At 43.6% G+C, this 15,220-nt stretch overlaps 1 protein-coding gene across 2 annotated transcripts; it reads left to right on the top strand.

The window, feature by feature from the left end:
• The first annotated feature begins 3,205 nt into the window (after window positions 1-3,205).
• Window positions 3,206-13,349, top strand: ankrd33aa (ankyrin repeat domain 33Aa). Of its 2 annotated transcripts, none has more exons than XM_010875123.3 (6): window positions 3,206-3,410; window positions 7,821-8,145; window positions 8,437-8,566; window positions 8,910-9,050; window positions 10,028-10,207; window positions 10,741-13,349. In XM_010875123.3, exons 2-6 carry the CDS (start codon window positions 7,888-7,890, stop codon window positions 11,403-11,405), a joined length of 1,374 nt encoding a protein of 457 aa, XP_010873425.2. In that variant the 5' UTR covers window positions 3,206-3,410; window positions 7,821-7,887; the 3' UTR covers window positions 11,406-13,349. The 2 variants fall into 2 exon arrangements, with proteins under 2 accessions (XP_010873425.2, XP_010873424.2); XM_010875122.3 differs by having other exon boundaries at window positions 7,733-8,145.
• Window positions 13,350-15,220: the final 1,871 nt, after the last annotated feature.

Raw genomic sequence — 15,220 nt, 5'->3', positions numbered from 1 at the left:
GTTTGGCTAGAAAAAGATGACTGCGTATGTGGTGAGAGGATTAAGATATTTGTCCCATTTTCCAGACAAGGGTCCAACCGAGATTTGTCTTCAGCATCTAACTCAACGTTTGGTTTTTGGTGGGATCATATAGTATTCAAATTCCTCGTACCACTTTGTTATTAAAATTCGTGGCATCATTTTTCAGTGCTTTTTTCACTGACACAGCATGTTGATCTGGTAAGCTTCTGGTAAGCTGTGGAACGTCTTCGATTGGTTAGTGACATTTGATAGGATTGACAGGGATTGAATGCCTGGAGTGTTTCCAATAACAGCAATTAACAATAGTCTGTTGTGTGGTAAGCTCCTACAATCAGATAAAAACCTAAACCTGTCACTGTGTAGGCAGTTGACAGACTTTTAATCTAATGTAATGTGTGAAGCTACAGGTTAAATCAGACAAGGGATCTTTGACTTTCTGTGACAGACATATAGTATGTATGCTTATAGAACCGTCCAGACCATTCTGAGTGTTTTGTAAGATATTTTGGGGGTATTGTATTATTTTTATTGACAGGACAGTGGGAAAGTGAGGCTAGGAAAACAGATGCAGAGGAACAGCACAGACAGCAGGCCAAGCCGGGGCTCAAATCCCCTACCACCAGGGGGCGTATGCACTCTGGAAATGAGGGCTTAGAAACAATGTGAACTTTACAAGATGTGGCTAATTGTTGTGTACGTTGTACAGCCTGACCAATTAAGAGACAGCAGATGTTTCCATTACTTTGTTGACTGGCCTGTGCTGTGGGTTCCATGCCCTCTGTATTCACGATTTTAAATAGCTCTGGCTTAGCATCTGCTACATGACACATGCTTTACATCATGACTGTTGCACCTGATTGGTTGGACAGCACAGTACTGGAGAAGTAATGTTTCCCCTTACATCCAGCAGGGGGCAGTATGCTCTTTCTCCCTCTCATACTGGTGCCAGTTGACAAAACCCTAAAGCATAACATTCAAACTAAAAGCATTCTTTGTCATATGTCCTTGTAATACGTGTGTGCATTTGTTTGTTAGAGTGTATGTGTGTGTTTATGTCCTTTACATCAGCCTTTCTCAGAACAATGCCAGTTCCTCATAAAAAAGCCCCTGACTGTAATGACTTGTTTTCCTACACCGTTGTTACTTCCCTGACATTTTCATCACTTTTCCAGTAACATTCAGTTTCCAGCAACATTCAGTTTCCAGTAACATTCCGTTTCCAATAACATTCAGTTTCCAATAACATTCAGTTTCCAGTAACATTCAGTTTCCAATAACATTCAGTTTCCAATAACATTCAGTTTCCAGTAACATTCAGTTTCCAATAACATTCAGTTTCCAATAACATTCAGTTTCCAATAACATTCAGACCTTACAGGACAATAAATTGTTATCAAATAATTGTTTCTGATAGAAAGAATAGAAAATAAAAAAATAACAATTGGTTAATTAATTTAATGTCTTTAAACAGTTCAATGCAGTGAAGAATTGGCAGTTTTAATTTAAATAAAACATTGGTCAATACTTGATTTGCGTAATAGATCCCTGACTCCCTATAACAGCACTAATAGGCCCCTGACTCCCTGTAACAGCACTAATAGGTCCCTGACTCCCTGTACCAGCACTAATAGGCCCCTGACTCCCTGTAATAGCACTAATAGGTCCCTGACTCCCTATAACAGCACTAATAGGTCCCTGACTCCCTATAACAGCACTAATAGGTCCCTGACTCCCTATAACAGCACTAATAGGCCTCTGACTCCCTGTAACAGCACTAATAGGTCCCTGACTCCCTGTAACAGCACTAATAGGTCCCTGACTACCTGTAACAGGACTAATAGGTCCCTGACTCCCTGTAACAGCACTAATAGGTCCCTGACTCCCTGTAACAGCACTAATAGGTCCCTGACTCCCTGTACCAGCAATAATAGGCCCCTGACTCTCTGTAACAGCACTAATAGGTCCCTGACTCCCTGTAACAGCACTAATAGGTCCCTGACTCCCTGTACCAACAATAATAGGCCCCTGAATCCCTGTAATAGCACTAATAGGCCCCTGACTCCCTGTAACAGCACTAATAGGCCCCTGAATCCCTGTAACAGCACTAATAGGCCCCTGACTCCCTGTAACAGCACTAATAGGCCCCTGACTCCCTGTAACAGCACTAATAGGCCCCTGACTCCCTGTAACAGCACTAATAGGCCCCTGACTCACTGTAACAGCACTAATAGGCCCCTGACTCACTGTAACAGCACTAATAGGTCCCTGACTCCCTGTAACAGTACTAATAGTTTGTTGATACTTGCAATGGATTTCCTGGATAAAATTGGTCCAGATGGTGTGTTTCACACTAAGACTGGGAGTCGGATTATACCACCAGCCACAGACAGATGGGCACACACACACACACACAGACACACACACAGGTACACACACACACACACACACACACAGGTACACACAGACACACACACAGGTACATACAGACACACACACAGGCACATACAGACAGACACACACACACACACAGGCACATACAGACACACATGCATCCATACACCCAAAGACACACACACATATACACACACACACATCAACACCCATAGACACACTTAAAGACACACACACATAGACAAACAGTAAGACATACACACACAACCATCCCCCACACAAAGACACACACAGACCTGTCCACAGGACATCCACACAAAGAGAGACACACACTTATATTTGTACATTTACAGGAGCAATTTGTGTTAAGTGCCTTGCTCAAGGACATAGTGATAATACACACAAACAAACGCACCCACACACACACACACAGGCTAACACTCTTCAACTTTCAAAGTGTGTTTAAATCCTAAGGCTAATCCTAGACTATATAAGAGGTTATAACAGAAGAGAGATGGAGAATGATAGGGGACAAGAGGGAGAATAAGAAAAGAAAGACGAATGAGAGAAAAGAGAGCAGGAGAGCAATTGTCCCTGCTCAGCTCTTGGCCACCCTGTCAGGAGAAATGCTCCCCTGATGCTGTTTCTTGCCTCGTAATCCTCCTGTAAATCTCCTCTAATCGGGGTGAGACGAGAGCATGCTGCCTCCTGACTAACTTAGACCAGAAGCCAAAGGCGGCCTGAATTACCATGCTGAGTCTATGTAAAGACCTGGGGGGATGAGGATTGGGTGGCAACAAGGCTCTAAGGGTTGAACCTAGGCTAAGTGGCCAAGCAGAGCCGGGGGGGGGCCACAGCACCACAGGTAAGCCAGGCTGAGGAGTAGCAGGTGGAAGTGATTTAGAGGGGATGCACATGCTGTATTGACCCAGGCAGAGAGAGGACGAGCGGTGAACGGAGACTAGGCTACAGTCCACTGATCACACAGCCATTTCATGGTGAGTCTTGATGATGTGTATGGCTTTGTAACTCTGTCATGTTGCCACTTGTTCTTCTGTTGAGGGACGATATTCTCAGAGGCACTTGTGCATTTTGGATGGTCGGCACCTTAGTAGTGTCCTTTACAGTTTTTCTCGACTGCTAACACACAAAGTGAAGAATTTATCTCATTGTGTAAAAACTCTACACACAAGAAAACTGGACTTCCAACACTTTGGAGGTTAACATCTAACTGCCATGTCAAATTGACATTCTGCAATCAAATCTTAACACATGATTCACAAGGTCATTTTTGGATCAATAAGAAACACACACACACATTACACATTCAAAGCAGCAACAACACACCAGTCAACTGTAATCAAAACACTGCTGTCATTTGTACCTTTTTTATTTTCTCATGCAGGCCTCTGTGAAAAATGTTTCAAGTGCAGTTGATCTACTCACAGTTCAAGCAATGCAGTATTAGATTTGCTAGAGTGGCAAATGTTTACAACAGCAATAACACACAAAGGAAAGCACAATTACAGTACAGTCGTTTAGGGATCACGCCTTGTATTAGGGTCTGGCCACATCACCTCATCCACATCACCTCATCCACATCACCTCATCCACATCACAAGCCATGTCCTCCCTGGCCAGGCAACGGGGGAAAATATCGTCTTGCGTGTCGTGTCCAACCATGGATCGACCCCACCTCAGTGTCTTCGCATGCCTCGTCCATCGCTTGCAGAAGAGGCAGGAGGACATGTGATTGGTGGTCATATACTTTCCAACGCCAAGCCGAAAATAATTCCTCAATCGTATTTAGAAATGGGGAATAAGGGACAGGTATAAAACTGTTCAAATGATTGTGGTTGGTGAACCTGTTCCTGACCAGAGCAGCCCAGTGGAAACTAACATATGATGAGAACAGACCTGGGCTGCTCTGGTCTGTCCTGTGTAACTGCAGGATGTAGTGCATCCAGAAAGGTTAGTATGACTGCTACAGTTTAAGTGCTGTAATATGTGTGTGGGGTGTTGCCAGTTTCAAGTGTGTTTTGCTTATTGAATTGAAGTGTTTTCTCAATGACTGCAAGGGGTTTCATTATTGAACACATTGTGTAATGTACAAAACTGTGTGTAGTGTTTTGCACAATGTGTGTTGCAGAATTGATTACCAAGTGCAAAGCTGAAAATGTGTTTATACCTTTGGTCCCTGTGTGTAAGACAAGCTTGCAAAAGGTAGGGGTTTTCATGCTTTGCTCCGAGCATTCACTTGTAGTGTGTTAGCGATTGGTTGGTTGGTCCAGGGCTCAACAGAAAGGTGTGATGTGTATTCACTACCTGAGACCCAGCAGAAGCCTGGTCAAGCTAAGTACCAGTCAGAGCAGGACAGAGGGGTTCCCACGGTAACAAAGCACCTTTGAATGGAATTGTATTGAGAGAGATGCGTCGTAGTGATTCTGATCTTCATTCTTCTGAGTGGAACAATGGCAGAGGAATGAAAACAAGGGCTTGGGAGAGGTGCCATAATGTGATCCTACCGGGGTCCCATCCTGCTGACCGGCTAGAGGTGTTCGGACTAATGACTGGATGAGACTTTAGTCATGTAAATAGTTTGAAACCAATAATTAGTAAGTCTAGGAAAGACTTTGGCCAAGGTGTTGTTGTGAGAAGCACGGCCAAGTGAGTCAGCTAGAGAACTGATGTCACATCAGAGGCCCTGAATGGACAATAGTCAACAGTTTTGTTTTTGTTGCTGTGGTATAGAATGTTATTTATCGCCACCCCCAACCCCCAATCCCACACACACACACACAGAGCCACACACACAATCAAACAACAAATTCCGTTAGCCTGCAAAAGACGATGTACATGGATTAAGTGAGGGTTAAATTTAGCAGTCAGACAATCCAGAGCTAAATAGCCATGAGTTTTCTGAGCAGAGGGAAACAATGTGTTTTGAGTACAAACTGCGGAAATCTTTCTCAAATGTTTTGGCTGACCGCAATCAACAAAAAGATGTCATTCCGTTTGAACAGACATTGTCTAAATGGTAGATTTCTCCATGCGGCATGGCTAGGAATGTAAATGCCTGATCTTAGTCAAAAAAAATATGGAAATTGTTTTATCAAAGGTACATGTTTTTATGTGTGTTATCCGTGGTAGTAGTGTTTGTGTGTGTGTGTGTGTGTGTGTGTGTATGTGTGTGTATGTGTGTGTGTGTGTATGTGTGTGTGTGTGTGTGTGTGTGTGTGCACCAGTTGCTAAGTCCCAGTCAGTCTGCTCTGATGTTGTTTTAAGGTGAAGCTTGATGTGGTGTCAGGTGCTGTAACCAGCTTTACCCCAGAAAGACAAAAAGCAGTCAAACAGACAGACAGACAGACAGTCAGACAGACAGAGAGACAGACAGAGAGAGAGACAGTCAGACAGACAGAGAGACAGACAGAGAGAAAGACAGTCAGACAGATAGACAAACAGACAAACAGAGAGACAGTCAGACTGTCAATACCCACACACTCCCTAGCATAGCGTTATTACACAACAACGGTTTTATTCTCGTTGACAGATTTGCCACTCATTCTAGGGGCGCCATGTAAGTGACCAGGGAAATCATCCAGTCAGTGGGTTTATATGCTGTACTGAATGTCTCTAATTGACCAATTACATCAGATCCTTTTTGAAAATGAAATATATGAGCAATCTCAACACATCAGGGGCTGGCAATTTTTGTGTGTGTGTTTGTGTGTGTGTGTGTGTGTTGAGGTTGTAAAATGCTTTGGTGGCAGGTCACTGCACAGGTCACTTCAAAGGTCACTTCTCAGATGTACCTAATTAGTTAATTGCACAAGCCACAGCTGAAAATAGTGGTGCTGGGAATATTTCTGGGGCCATGTCTAAAAGATTGGCTTGAATTTTAGAACCAATGAAGGACTAGTCGCAGTTCTCTTTCTTCTTAATTTGTTAAAGGATATTTAACTGTTTATTGTTAGTGTCCTATCTAAGCCATCCAGGGTTCAAGGTGGTAGCTGGCTTTTTCCCAATTGAAACATAATGTAAAACATTTTACTTAACTAATATAGCGTTTTCAATGTGGGTTCATCATATTTGAAAAGAGGTCGCAAGTTAAAATCTTGCTTAACTCGTAGAACTGTGGTTACCCATGTAGCTCTACTGTGGTTGTAATAAACAGAACGTATTGAGAAATGTCATTGTTATAAACTAAAAAACATTATGGCCCTCAGACAGTTGCAATTTCAAAAAATACCTAATATGGGTTAGAAATTCTACAATAATAAATATAATATATGTATAACAGAAGAGATAATAACAGAAGATATATATTATTTTGTTATACAGGAGAGGGTAATTAAGATCATACACAATAATTGCTGATAATTCCCAAATACTTTTCAAACATTCTTTGAAACGAGAACAAAAGTACATGATCAACCTTTAAAGGGACCTAAGATTTCCCCAAAGGGCCCTCCCCCTGTGCAGACACTCAATCAAAATGAGGTTCAGGGGTCACAGTGATAATGTAACTTGCGAGACCACGGTTCGAATCCCACTCGCAGATAACCCAGAGGTCCTCAGGGGAGCAGTGCAGCAGTAACGCAATTTAAGAAAATTATAGCATAATTATTTTCAAATACAGTCTCTTTCTGGACAAAGTATTTGTGGTTCATTTGCAATGTATAAATTATTATAATTAAAACATCCATTTAGTCATACCATAGTCCCAGATCTGAATCTAGTTGCCTAACCCAGTAAAACACGTCGGGTCGTCCCTGTAGCATGGATCAGGATTTAAGGAGATATCCTCAGGTCTGGGGTGAAGCGCGGCTCATCCAGTTTTAAACCTCTCTCGCACAGACTAAAACCAGTTCATGGACCTGTCTATTCATTCAACATGCTGTCAATGGAAAACAAAGTAGTTACGACTGTGCTGTCTGGGGTCAAAGGGAACTTTAGCAGGATTCTCAGGAGCAGGTGGTTTGACCTCTCCAGGCTGATGGAGCGTTATGGGCTTGAAAGTGCCAGCCAACCGCTTGGGGGCTGATGATTATAAAACACTTGTCACATCAGCTATAGGAATGTGGAATCATTTCGGACTATTGCTAATTTCCTAGTAAGTACATGCTTATCGATCGATGTTGGGTCATTGCTGTGGTATCGTTCATGATTGAAGATTTCGGTTTAGAGACTCTCTAAAACTCTCTACGGTCTCTCTAAATGAATTGATATTATGAGAAAAAGAAAGACAAGGCTCCCAAACGACTTACGTATAGGAAAAATAGCTTGTGTGTGTGTGTGTGTGTGTGTGAAATTCCTCCAGAGAGTATCCAGGATGTTGTCATCGTCATCGACAAGGGGAAGGTATGGTCCGGTGGTCCTCCACAGAGTGTGATATCCGTCTCCTGCAGGCAGAAGGGGCCTCCTGATCGGACGTGACCAGCTCCTTCCGGGTGGTCCACCTGGAGGTCCTCTGTGATGGCTCATCCAGGAGAAGACCCCCACCTGGGCGCCGGCCCGTCTGAGGACTCAGAACTCTCTGAGAATGAGTCCGAAACGGCCAGCTTGGTGTCGGAGGACTCCATCATGCCAGACTATGAGATGGAGCGCGGTGGAGGTGGGACCACCTCGACGCTGTACGAGGCGTGTGACAGGAACGAGGCGCTCACGCTACGCAAGATTCTGGAGAGAGGGGTTACTAAGGAAGAGGTCATGGAGCTGGACATTAATGGCAGGGTAAGGACTGTTCACTGTTCCCCTTTATGGTTCTGGGTTCCATAAGACTGTGTAATGTTTCCCATTGGTGTTCCTGGGTTCAGTTAGCATTTTACTTCCTTACAATGGTTGACGTGTATGCCTGGGCCTACCTTGGGGCCAGTTAGGATAAGCTAGCACTAGTCCGGGAAAACCTGTTTTTTTCATAAGAATACATTTAAAAAGCACACAAACGTTAAAAGAAACTGTGGCGTTACAGGATATGGTAACCAAGCTAATAAAAACGTGTTGTTTCTGGGGTGGGGGTTCCAGAACGGCCTGATGTTGGCAGTCTCCAGAGGTTATATAGACATAGTGTATGGACTACACACGTGTCCTCTGATAGACATCAACCATCAGGACAGCGAAGGCAACACTGCGCTGATGATCGCCGCCCAGGCCGGTAAGCACTGAAATATTACATGGCTATACGGCCCTTGGTCTGGTCGGGATCTGGTCGGGATCTGGTCGGGATAGAGAGTCCCAGAATAATATAAGACGAAAACCATATCCCAGGGAACATTGTTGTTGGGCATTTAACTACAAAACATGTTAAATAGCATTTTTCCCCTCTTGGAAATTCTGTGACCTGTGTGTGTGTGTGTGTGTGTGTGTGCCTGGGTGTGAATCTCTTTTTGAGGGATTTATTTAATGGAAAACAAGAAGTTCCATTGAACATTCCTTGTAATTGGGAGAAAAAAAAAATCTTCCTAAACATCCTAATAAAAGCATTTCTGTTCACCCAGGCTTCATATCCATCCTGAATTTCATCTTGAACTATTACCCGAAGGTAGACCTGGAGATGAGGGACATGAGAGGCTTTACTGCCCTCATCAAGGCAGCCATGCAGGGCAGGGAGGACTGTGTATCTTCCCTCATCATGGCCGGTAAGAACTGGAGTAGTGCTTGGTCTTTAGTTGCAGGCATGGAAGGTCTTCTGACATCACTTTCCAGGTCACATTCGTTTTTTTCATAGCCACCACTTCACAAAGACAATGTTTCTGTAGTGAATTGGGTCATCGGCTTATCATGATGCAAACCGAAGGACAATTGTGTCACGGTTCTACAGTTATAGCACACTGAATACCAGGTGCTGGAGAAAAGACAAGGGCCTAGTCAAAAGGAAAGCACTCCATAGGGAGCAGGGTGGCATTTGGGCCACAGACCTGTGTTACGATAGCCATTCCTGTGGAAGAAGGCGATGACGCACTCTGAGCTGAGTTTAAGGGGCAATTCTGAGGACGATGTTTTCCTGTCAGATCTACTCATCTAATCAGGGACTAGCTGTTTTCGGCTGCAGGCTGGATTAGGTTTGTGTGGATTTAACAGGACTAATATAGACACTGTCAGAATTTCATCCAGTCACACCTATTACTGTTTCATAAGTGAGGCTCAATTACCGGCACAGCGCTCTACTTCCTGCTCCTGTTGATTAGCAGCAGTGGGTTTTTTTGTTTGTTCATTTGTTAATTCGACGTGTATTACAGCCCGTGTGTTCCTCTTCAGCTCAATAAATGGTTGAGGACAAACTTTTAAAATTGGCACAAGGGTGAGTTGGTCTCTATCCAGTAAATCCTTGAAACAATGGCTCTTCCTGTGTAACCTGGAGAAAATAGTTTGAAGGCAGTCCACAAACACAGGATAAGGAGGTGGTTTGTTGTTGTTAGTCAATCAAAAATAAGACTTCTCCAGTCACACCTTCACTATTTAGCAGTTCCTTTACTAGCCACATGAGGGGGCAATTACTCAATTTATTTTTTACTTTTATGGGCATCATAAAACTGTGTATTACTCAAGTGTTTTACCTAGTTAACTAGCTATCATTTTGTGTGTGTCTCTCTCATTCTACTCGCTCCCATTCCAGGGGCCAACATCAATGTAGTGGATGAGGTCCGAGGGAAAGGCATCCGGGACTGGGCCATGGTGACAGGACGCTTCGAGGTCCTTCAGCGTCTCCGCGTCCTCCAGGCACGCCCCATTGCCGAACAGTTCTGCGACAGCTACACGATGGAGTGGCCGGAACTGGAGAAGTTGGTTGCAAAAGGTTAGACATTCTGACACCAGAGGGTTGCCGGTTTGAATGCCAACACTGGCTCTGGAAAAATAACCTGTTAGATTTTGCCAGTAACCTGTTGTTTTGCCCTTGAGCTAGACACTTCACATGTAAATTGGTTTGCAGCTGATACAATCCTCCAACTCGCCATGGGGTGTGAGTAGTTTATGTGTATTTCTGGGCTGTGTACATTTCACAAGGGGGTATTCTTTCTGCCAAACAAAATATGGTGGTGTGGAAATTTTTTGAAAGAAAGTTTCAGTTCGACAAATTCAGGAAGGTCCCTCCTGTTCCTTTTCACCTGGCTCTAGACACATGCAGTTTAAAACTCCCAAACTGCAGACCAGGGTCCAATCCCATAGTCCTCAGTATTTATTTTTCTCTGGGGCTAACTTTCCACCACTGACTGGAATAATTCAACTGCCTGAACAAAGTGAAAATACCCCCATTCAAAATATATTATATAAAAAGAAGTTAATAAATTGTTTAACATAAAGTCCTTTCTTACTCTACTTGCACTGAAGCCATGGGCCCCAAGACCCTGACTCAACGCCTGAGGGACAACCTGACCATAAGCTTCCCCAAGGACCCTCAGGACAACGGGGTGATGGACCACATGGTGAGGATGACCACCTCCATCCACAGCCCTCTGGTGTCCACGGGCTGCCGGCCCCTCTGCCCCACCAGTCCCCCCGAGGTCGGGAAGCGACGCCTGGCTGTGCCGGAGCTTATGGAGAGACACGGCAGCAAAGATTTGGAGGAGAGCTCAGTGTGTCACAGTAACGGTGTGAAGTGTTCATTCACGCCGACGCCGGCGCCGTCACGCTCCCTCTCGTTGGCCAACTGCTGCTCTAACACGGAGAGGAGGGGGAGTGTCCTCTCAACGGCCTCCAACACCGCCCGGAACTTCCTCCCGCGTTCCTTGGCACATCGGAACTCGGTATTCCCGTCCAGCTGTATTCCCAAGATCACCTACACCAAGTCCCCAAACAAAACCCCCAAGAAGGCAAAGAAGAAGAAGATGCACAAGGGCTACCTGGAGCCGCCTGTCTGGAAGTACAAGTCTGACAAGCAGGAGAAGAAGATGGAGAAAGAGAGGTTGGAGGAGGAGAAGCAAACGAAAGAAAAGGCCATTAAAAAGGCAAAGAAGAAGGCAGCAAAGGCCAAGGATTCCGCTAAGGCAAGTTAAACTGTCTGGACAGAACTCAGGGAGAATAGACCTGCCTCTGTCCTGTCATCGCCACACTGACAACATAGGGTCCACTGTGATGATGTCATAGAAGAGGGACGAAGGGATGTCTCCCTTGTGGTGGCCTGGGGTCATCATGGAAGCCCATTTGCATTCATCCAGTGGGACCTCCAATAACATGGGTTGAAAAAGCATCTGAGCTGGACTAAAGCTGTTGGACAGTTCTTCCTTTCAACCGAGATAGACTGCTGTAAGGAATGCAATGGGCTGGACATTCAAAGGCTTTATTATTCCTGTATCTTCCAGGTGGAATACAAGTTTTCAATGCTATCTTGTTTTGTGGCTTTTTTATGTGTGCGTGTGTGTGCATGTGTGCGTGTGTGTGCGCGCGCACATGCATGTGTGTGTGTGCTTGTATTTCCAATAAGTAAAGTCTTTCTAATTAAGTACACATGAGTTGACAATGATTATGGATGAATCTGCTGTTGGATATACCTCACATATACACCTTCCGCTAACCCTCGAACCATGGTCTTTACTATGTACTCCAATCAGCGTCCTCCAAAAGGTGTCAATTTCACACTTAGCCTGGAGACGACTTTTGCGGCAGAGGCAATGTTTTTTTTTTTTATCAAAGGTATTTGTGTACTATCAGGGATCACTTCACCTGAGGGATCAGTCTCAGATATGTGGAGACATGCCAGGTTGGACTGAGTGGCTTGTTACGTTGCCCGAACTTCCTCAGTTAGAAGTCTTACATGACAGAAATGTTGTTGGCTGATCCAGCTTAATGTGAGCTGAAATGTGGAGTACGTTATTGAGTGGGATTCACCTTCTGTCATAATAATGGATGACGGTTGTTATTTTTAAGTACCAGAAAGACATTGAAATGGAGGGGATGTGTAGTGACTTCTGCCAGTGAAAGCCAATGACCCATCAGAAACAGCTTCTACCTTATAAAAACATACAAGAACATTATGTATGTATGCTATTTCAAAACCAAACATTAAAATATTTCAGCAACACAACAGCCATGTAGTGGTGAGTAATAATCCCCCCCCAAGCCCATTTATTTACCCAAAGCCACGGTAGCCTCTTCCACTCTGAGCTCACTGAGCTTGTTAACTGGAGCTATTATGGTAGCAGCCAGAACGGGGCCTAACCACACGGCCTGAGTAAATCTAGGGGGCGGTGACCATAGGCAAAGGCGTAATAATCACTGCATGCGACACACATAAGAGGGATGCATTAGAGCTTGCTGGGGTGAGTGGAGTTGAAGGCCTAGGTGCTTTTATCTTACTGAACCGTTATTTAAACAGGTAAGTGAATTGTCAACGATGACCTGGCCAAAGGCATTCCATTGTAAGACAACAAGACAACACACAGAACAACATGAATATTATATATACAAAATATACCAATGAACACTAAATACAAGGGAATGGACACAGAAGATATTACATCTAAACACCTGAGAGACATACAGATAGATCTGACAGATTCACCAGGTGCAAAGATGAGGTAGCGGCTTGGTTTTTAGTTTATTTCTGAGTGAAGTATGATTTGAACATGAAGCTTAAGATTTTGCATTTCCTGGTGGCATGAACTATACCTGTAGTTGCTGTTTGATACATGTAATGTACCTGTAACTGCTGTTAGATACATGTAATGTATCTGTAACTGCTGTTAGATACATGTACTTTATCTGTAACTGCTGTTAGATACATGTACTTTATCTGTAACTGCAGTTATATACATGAACTGTATCTGTAACTGCTGTTAGATACATGTACTGTACCTGTAACTGCTGTTAGATACATGTACTGTATCTGTAACTGCTGTTTGATACATGTATTGTATCTGTAACTCATGTTAGATACTGTAGAAATGTTTGATTTAGATTGGACTTGGGATCACTGGAAGTAAAGTCCTAGCTGCCTATAACTTTTGCTATATGAAATATGTTCTTTTTTATTCATATTTAATTAAATTAGAATTTCAATATTGTTTTGAGATGCTGAGAAAGGTCCTCAAATCAAATGTGGCAAAAGTTTTCTCTTCAAAAATAACAATACATTTGAGGAAGCTGAATCAATGTAGAAAACAATGGAAATGCAAAACGTCCACCTGAGGACATTTGTGAGCCAATGTTTTATTGATTTTATACTGAATTCACATTGGTTGACAACCAAATATTCAGTCTATAAAATACCAATTATGAAGGAATAAAACATTACAACATCTTTTGAAGTCAGTAGATCCACTTACTGAAAATACCAGTCAAACTTCCTCAGAGATTTTATAGAATACTCAGTTCCCTTTTTTGCAGTAGGGAAACAAATCTTTAAGATGTCAGCATCACTACTGGAGGTCATCACAGACTGTACATCCAAAATGGCATCCTATTCCCAATGTAGTGTACAACTCTAACCAGAGAGACTAGGTAGTGTACAACTCTAACTAGAGAGACTATGTAGTGTACAACTCTAACTAGAGAGACTATGTAGTGTACAACTCTAACTAGAGAGCCCGATGGACTCTTCAGTACGGAATTTGGGGTGCTGCTTGAGACTTTGGACAAGACATCCTGTACACTACAGACTGTCTATGTAACCTAGACAAAGGGTTTCAGGGCACATCAATAATGCCCTACAGTGAATGTTTCCCTCCTGGTATTCTCACAACAAGATTTGTGTGGAATGTGCAAAACTGCAAAAGGCTGAATGTCAAATGTTGAACAGCATCTCCTCTACCTATGACAGCATTGCCCAACAACTATAGAAATTGTGTTGCACCCACAACTACAGGAACATTTGTTTTTCTAAATATGGTGCTGCCTTGGCTATGAAAGAATGTTGATGACAACCCGGATTTCAGCATCTCACAGATTCATGTTGGGAAGAGAAAATACATACTGCTGATCAAAAAATAACAGTTTGCTGTCTGGTCAGAGGGTTGATGAGATCCAGCTGTGTGCTCAGGCCAAGGCGTTAAACCGCAGGCCATGAGAACCCGGAATTCACATTACTGAAATGAGGAAAAGCTCTCAGCAACAGTTCAGTGTAATTCAGAATTCCTTTACGGGGGGCATGGATCATGGTGGGATCTCAATGGTTCAGTGTTCCACTGGATCTCGTTAGACAAAGTTATCCACTGGATCTCAATAGAAGAAAATTGGCTAATACAGTAGAATGATCCCCAGATCGCTACTCTCCTGAGGAGGGTGAGGGAGATGTGCAAAGACTACAGCCCGGCCACGGCCAATCCTGCTTCAAAAATTATATTCATATTTTGCTGTCACACGAAAGAGAGAGAGAGAGAGAGAGAGAGAGGAGACAGGATACCAGTTATAATACTGTTTACAGGGTGTCATCAACCATGATTCAGTCAGGACACCTGAAGGTTGGGCGGGTCCAGGAGGTAGGATAAGGAGGTGGTTTCAGAAAGTCTCAGTCAGGGGTTGTGTCCTGAATTGTCGCCTATTCCCCATTGTTGCGTTGTGTATTCTACTGGCAAGAAGTGCAATTGTGCCAAAACCGTGCACTACACGACGAATAGCATGCCATCTGGGATGCGACATGTCCTGACCTGAGTCCTGTGGGAAGCCTTGGGGTCCAATCAGAGTGCCCTTGCACAGCTCCATGCCAGTAGGACATCGTTTCGAACATGGGCATAGTAACCTCCGGTCAGTCACACAGTCTGTGGCCAGTGACAGTTGTCTGTTACACAAAACATTTATGAATCACAACAAATGGAAAAACACGAATACATCGTCTGTGCTGCAGGCCTAATAATGTAATTATATTTCAGGTTCA

This window comes from Esox lucius, chromosome 12, assembly GCF_011004845.1.
Source record: "Esox lucius isolate fEsoLuc1 chromosome 12, fEsoLuc1.pri, whole genome shotgun sequence".
Taxonomy (NCBI): domain Eukaryota; kingdom Metazoa; phylum Chordata; class Actinopteri; order Esociformes; family Esocidae; genus Esox; species Esox lucius.
The sequence above is the reverse complement of the archived record's forward strand: the minus strand, read 5'-3'. Positions and strand labels throughout refer to the sequence as shown.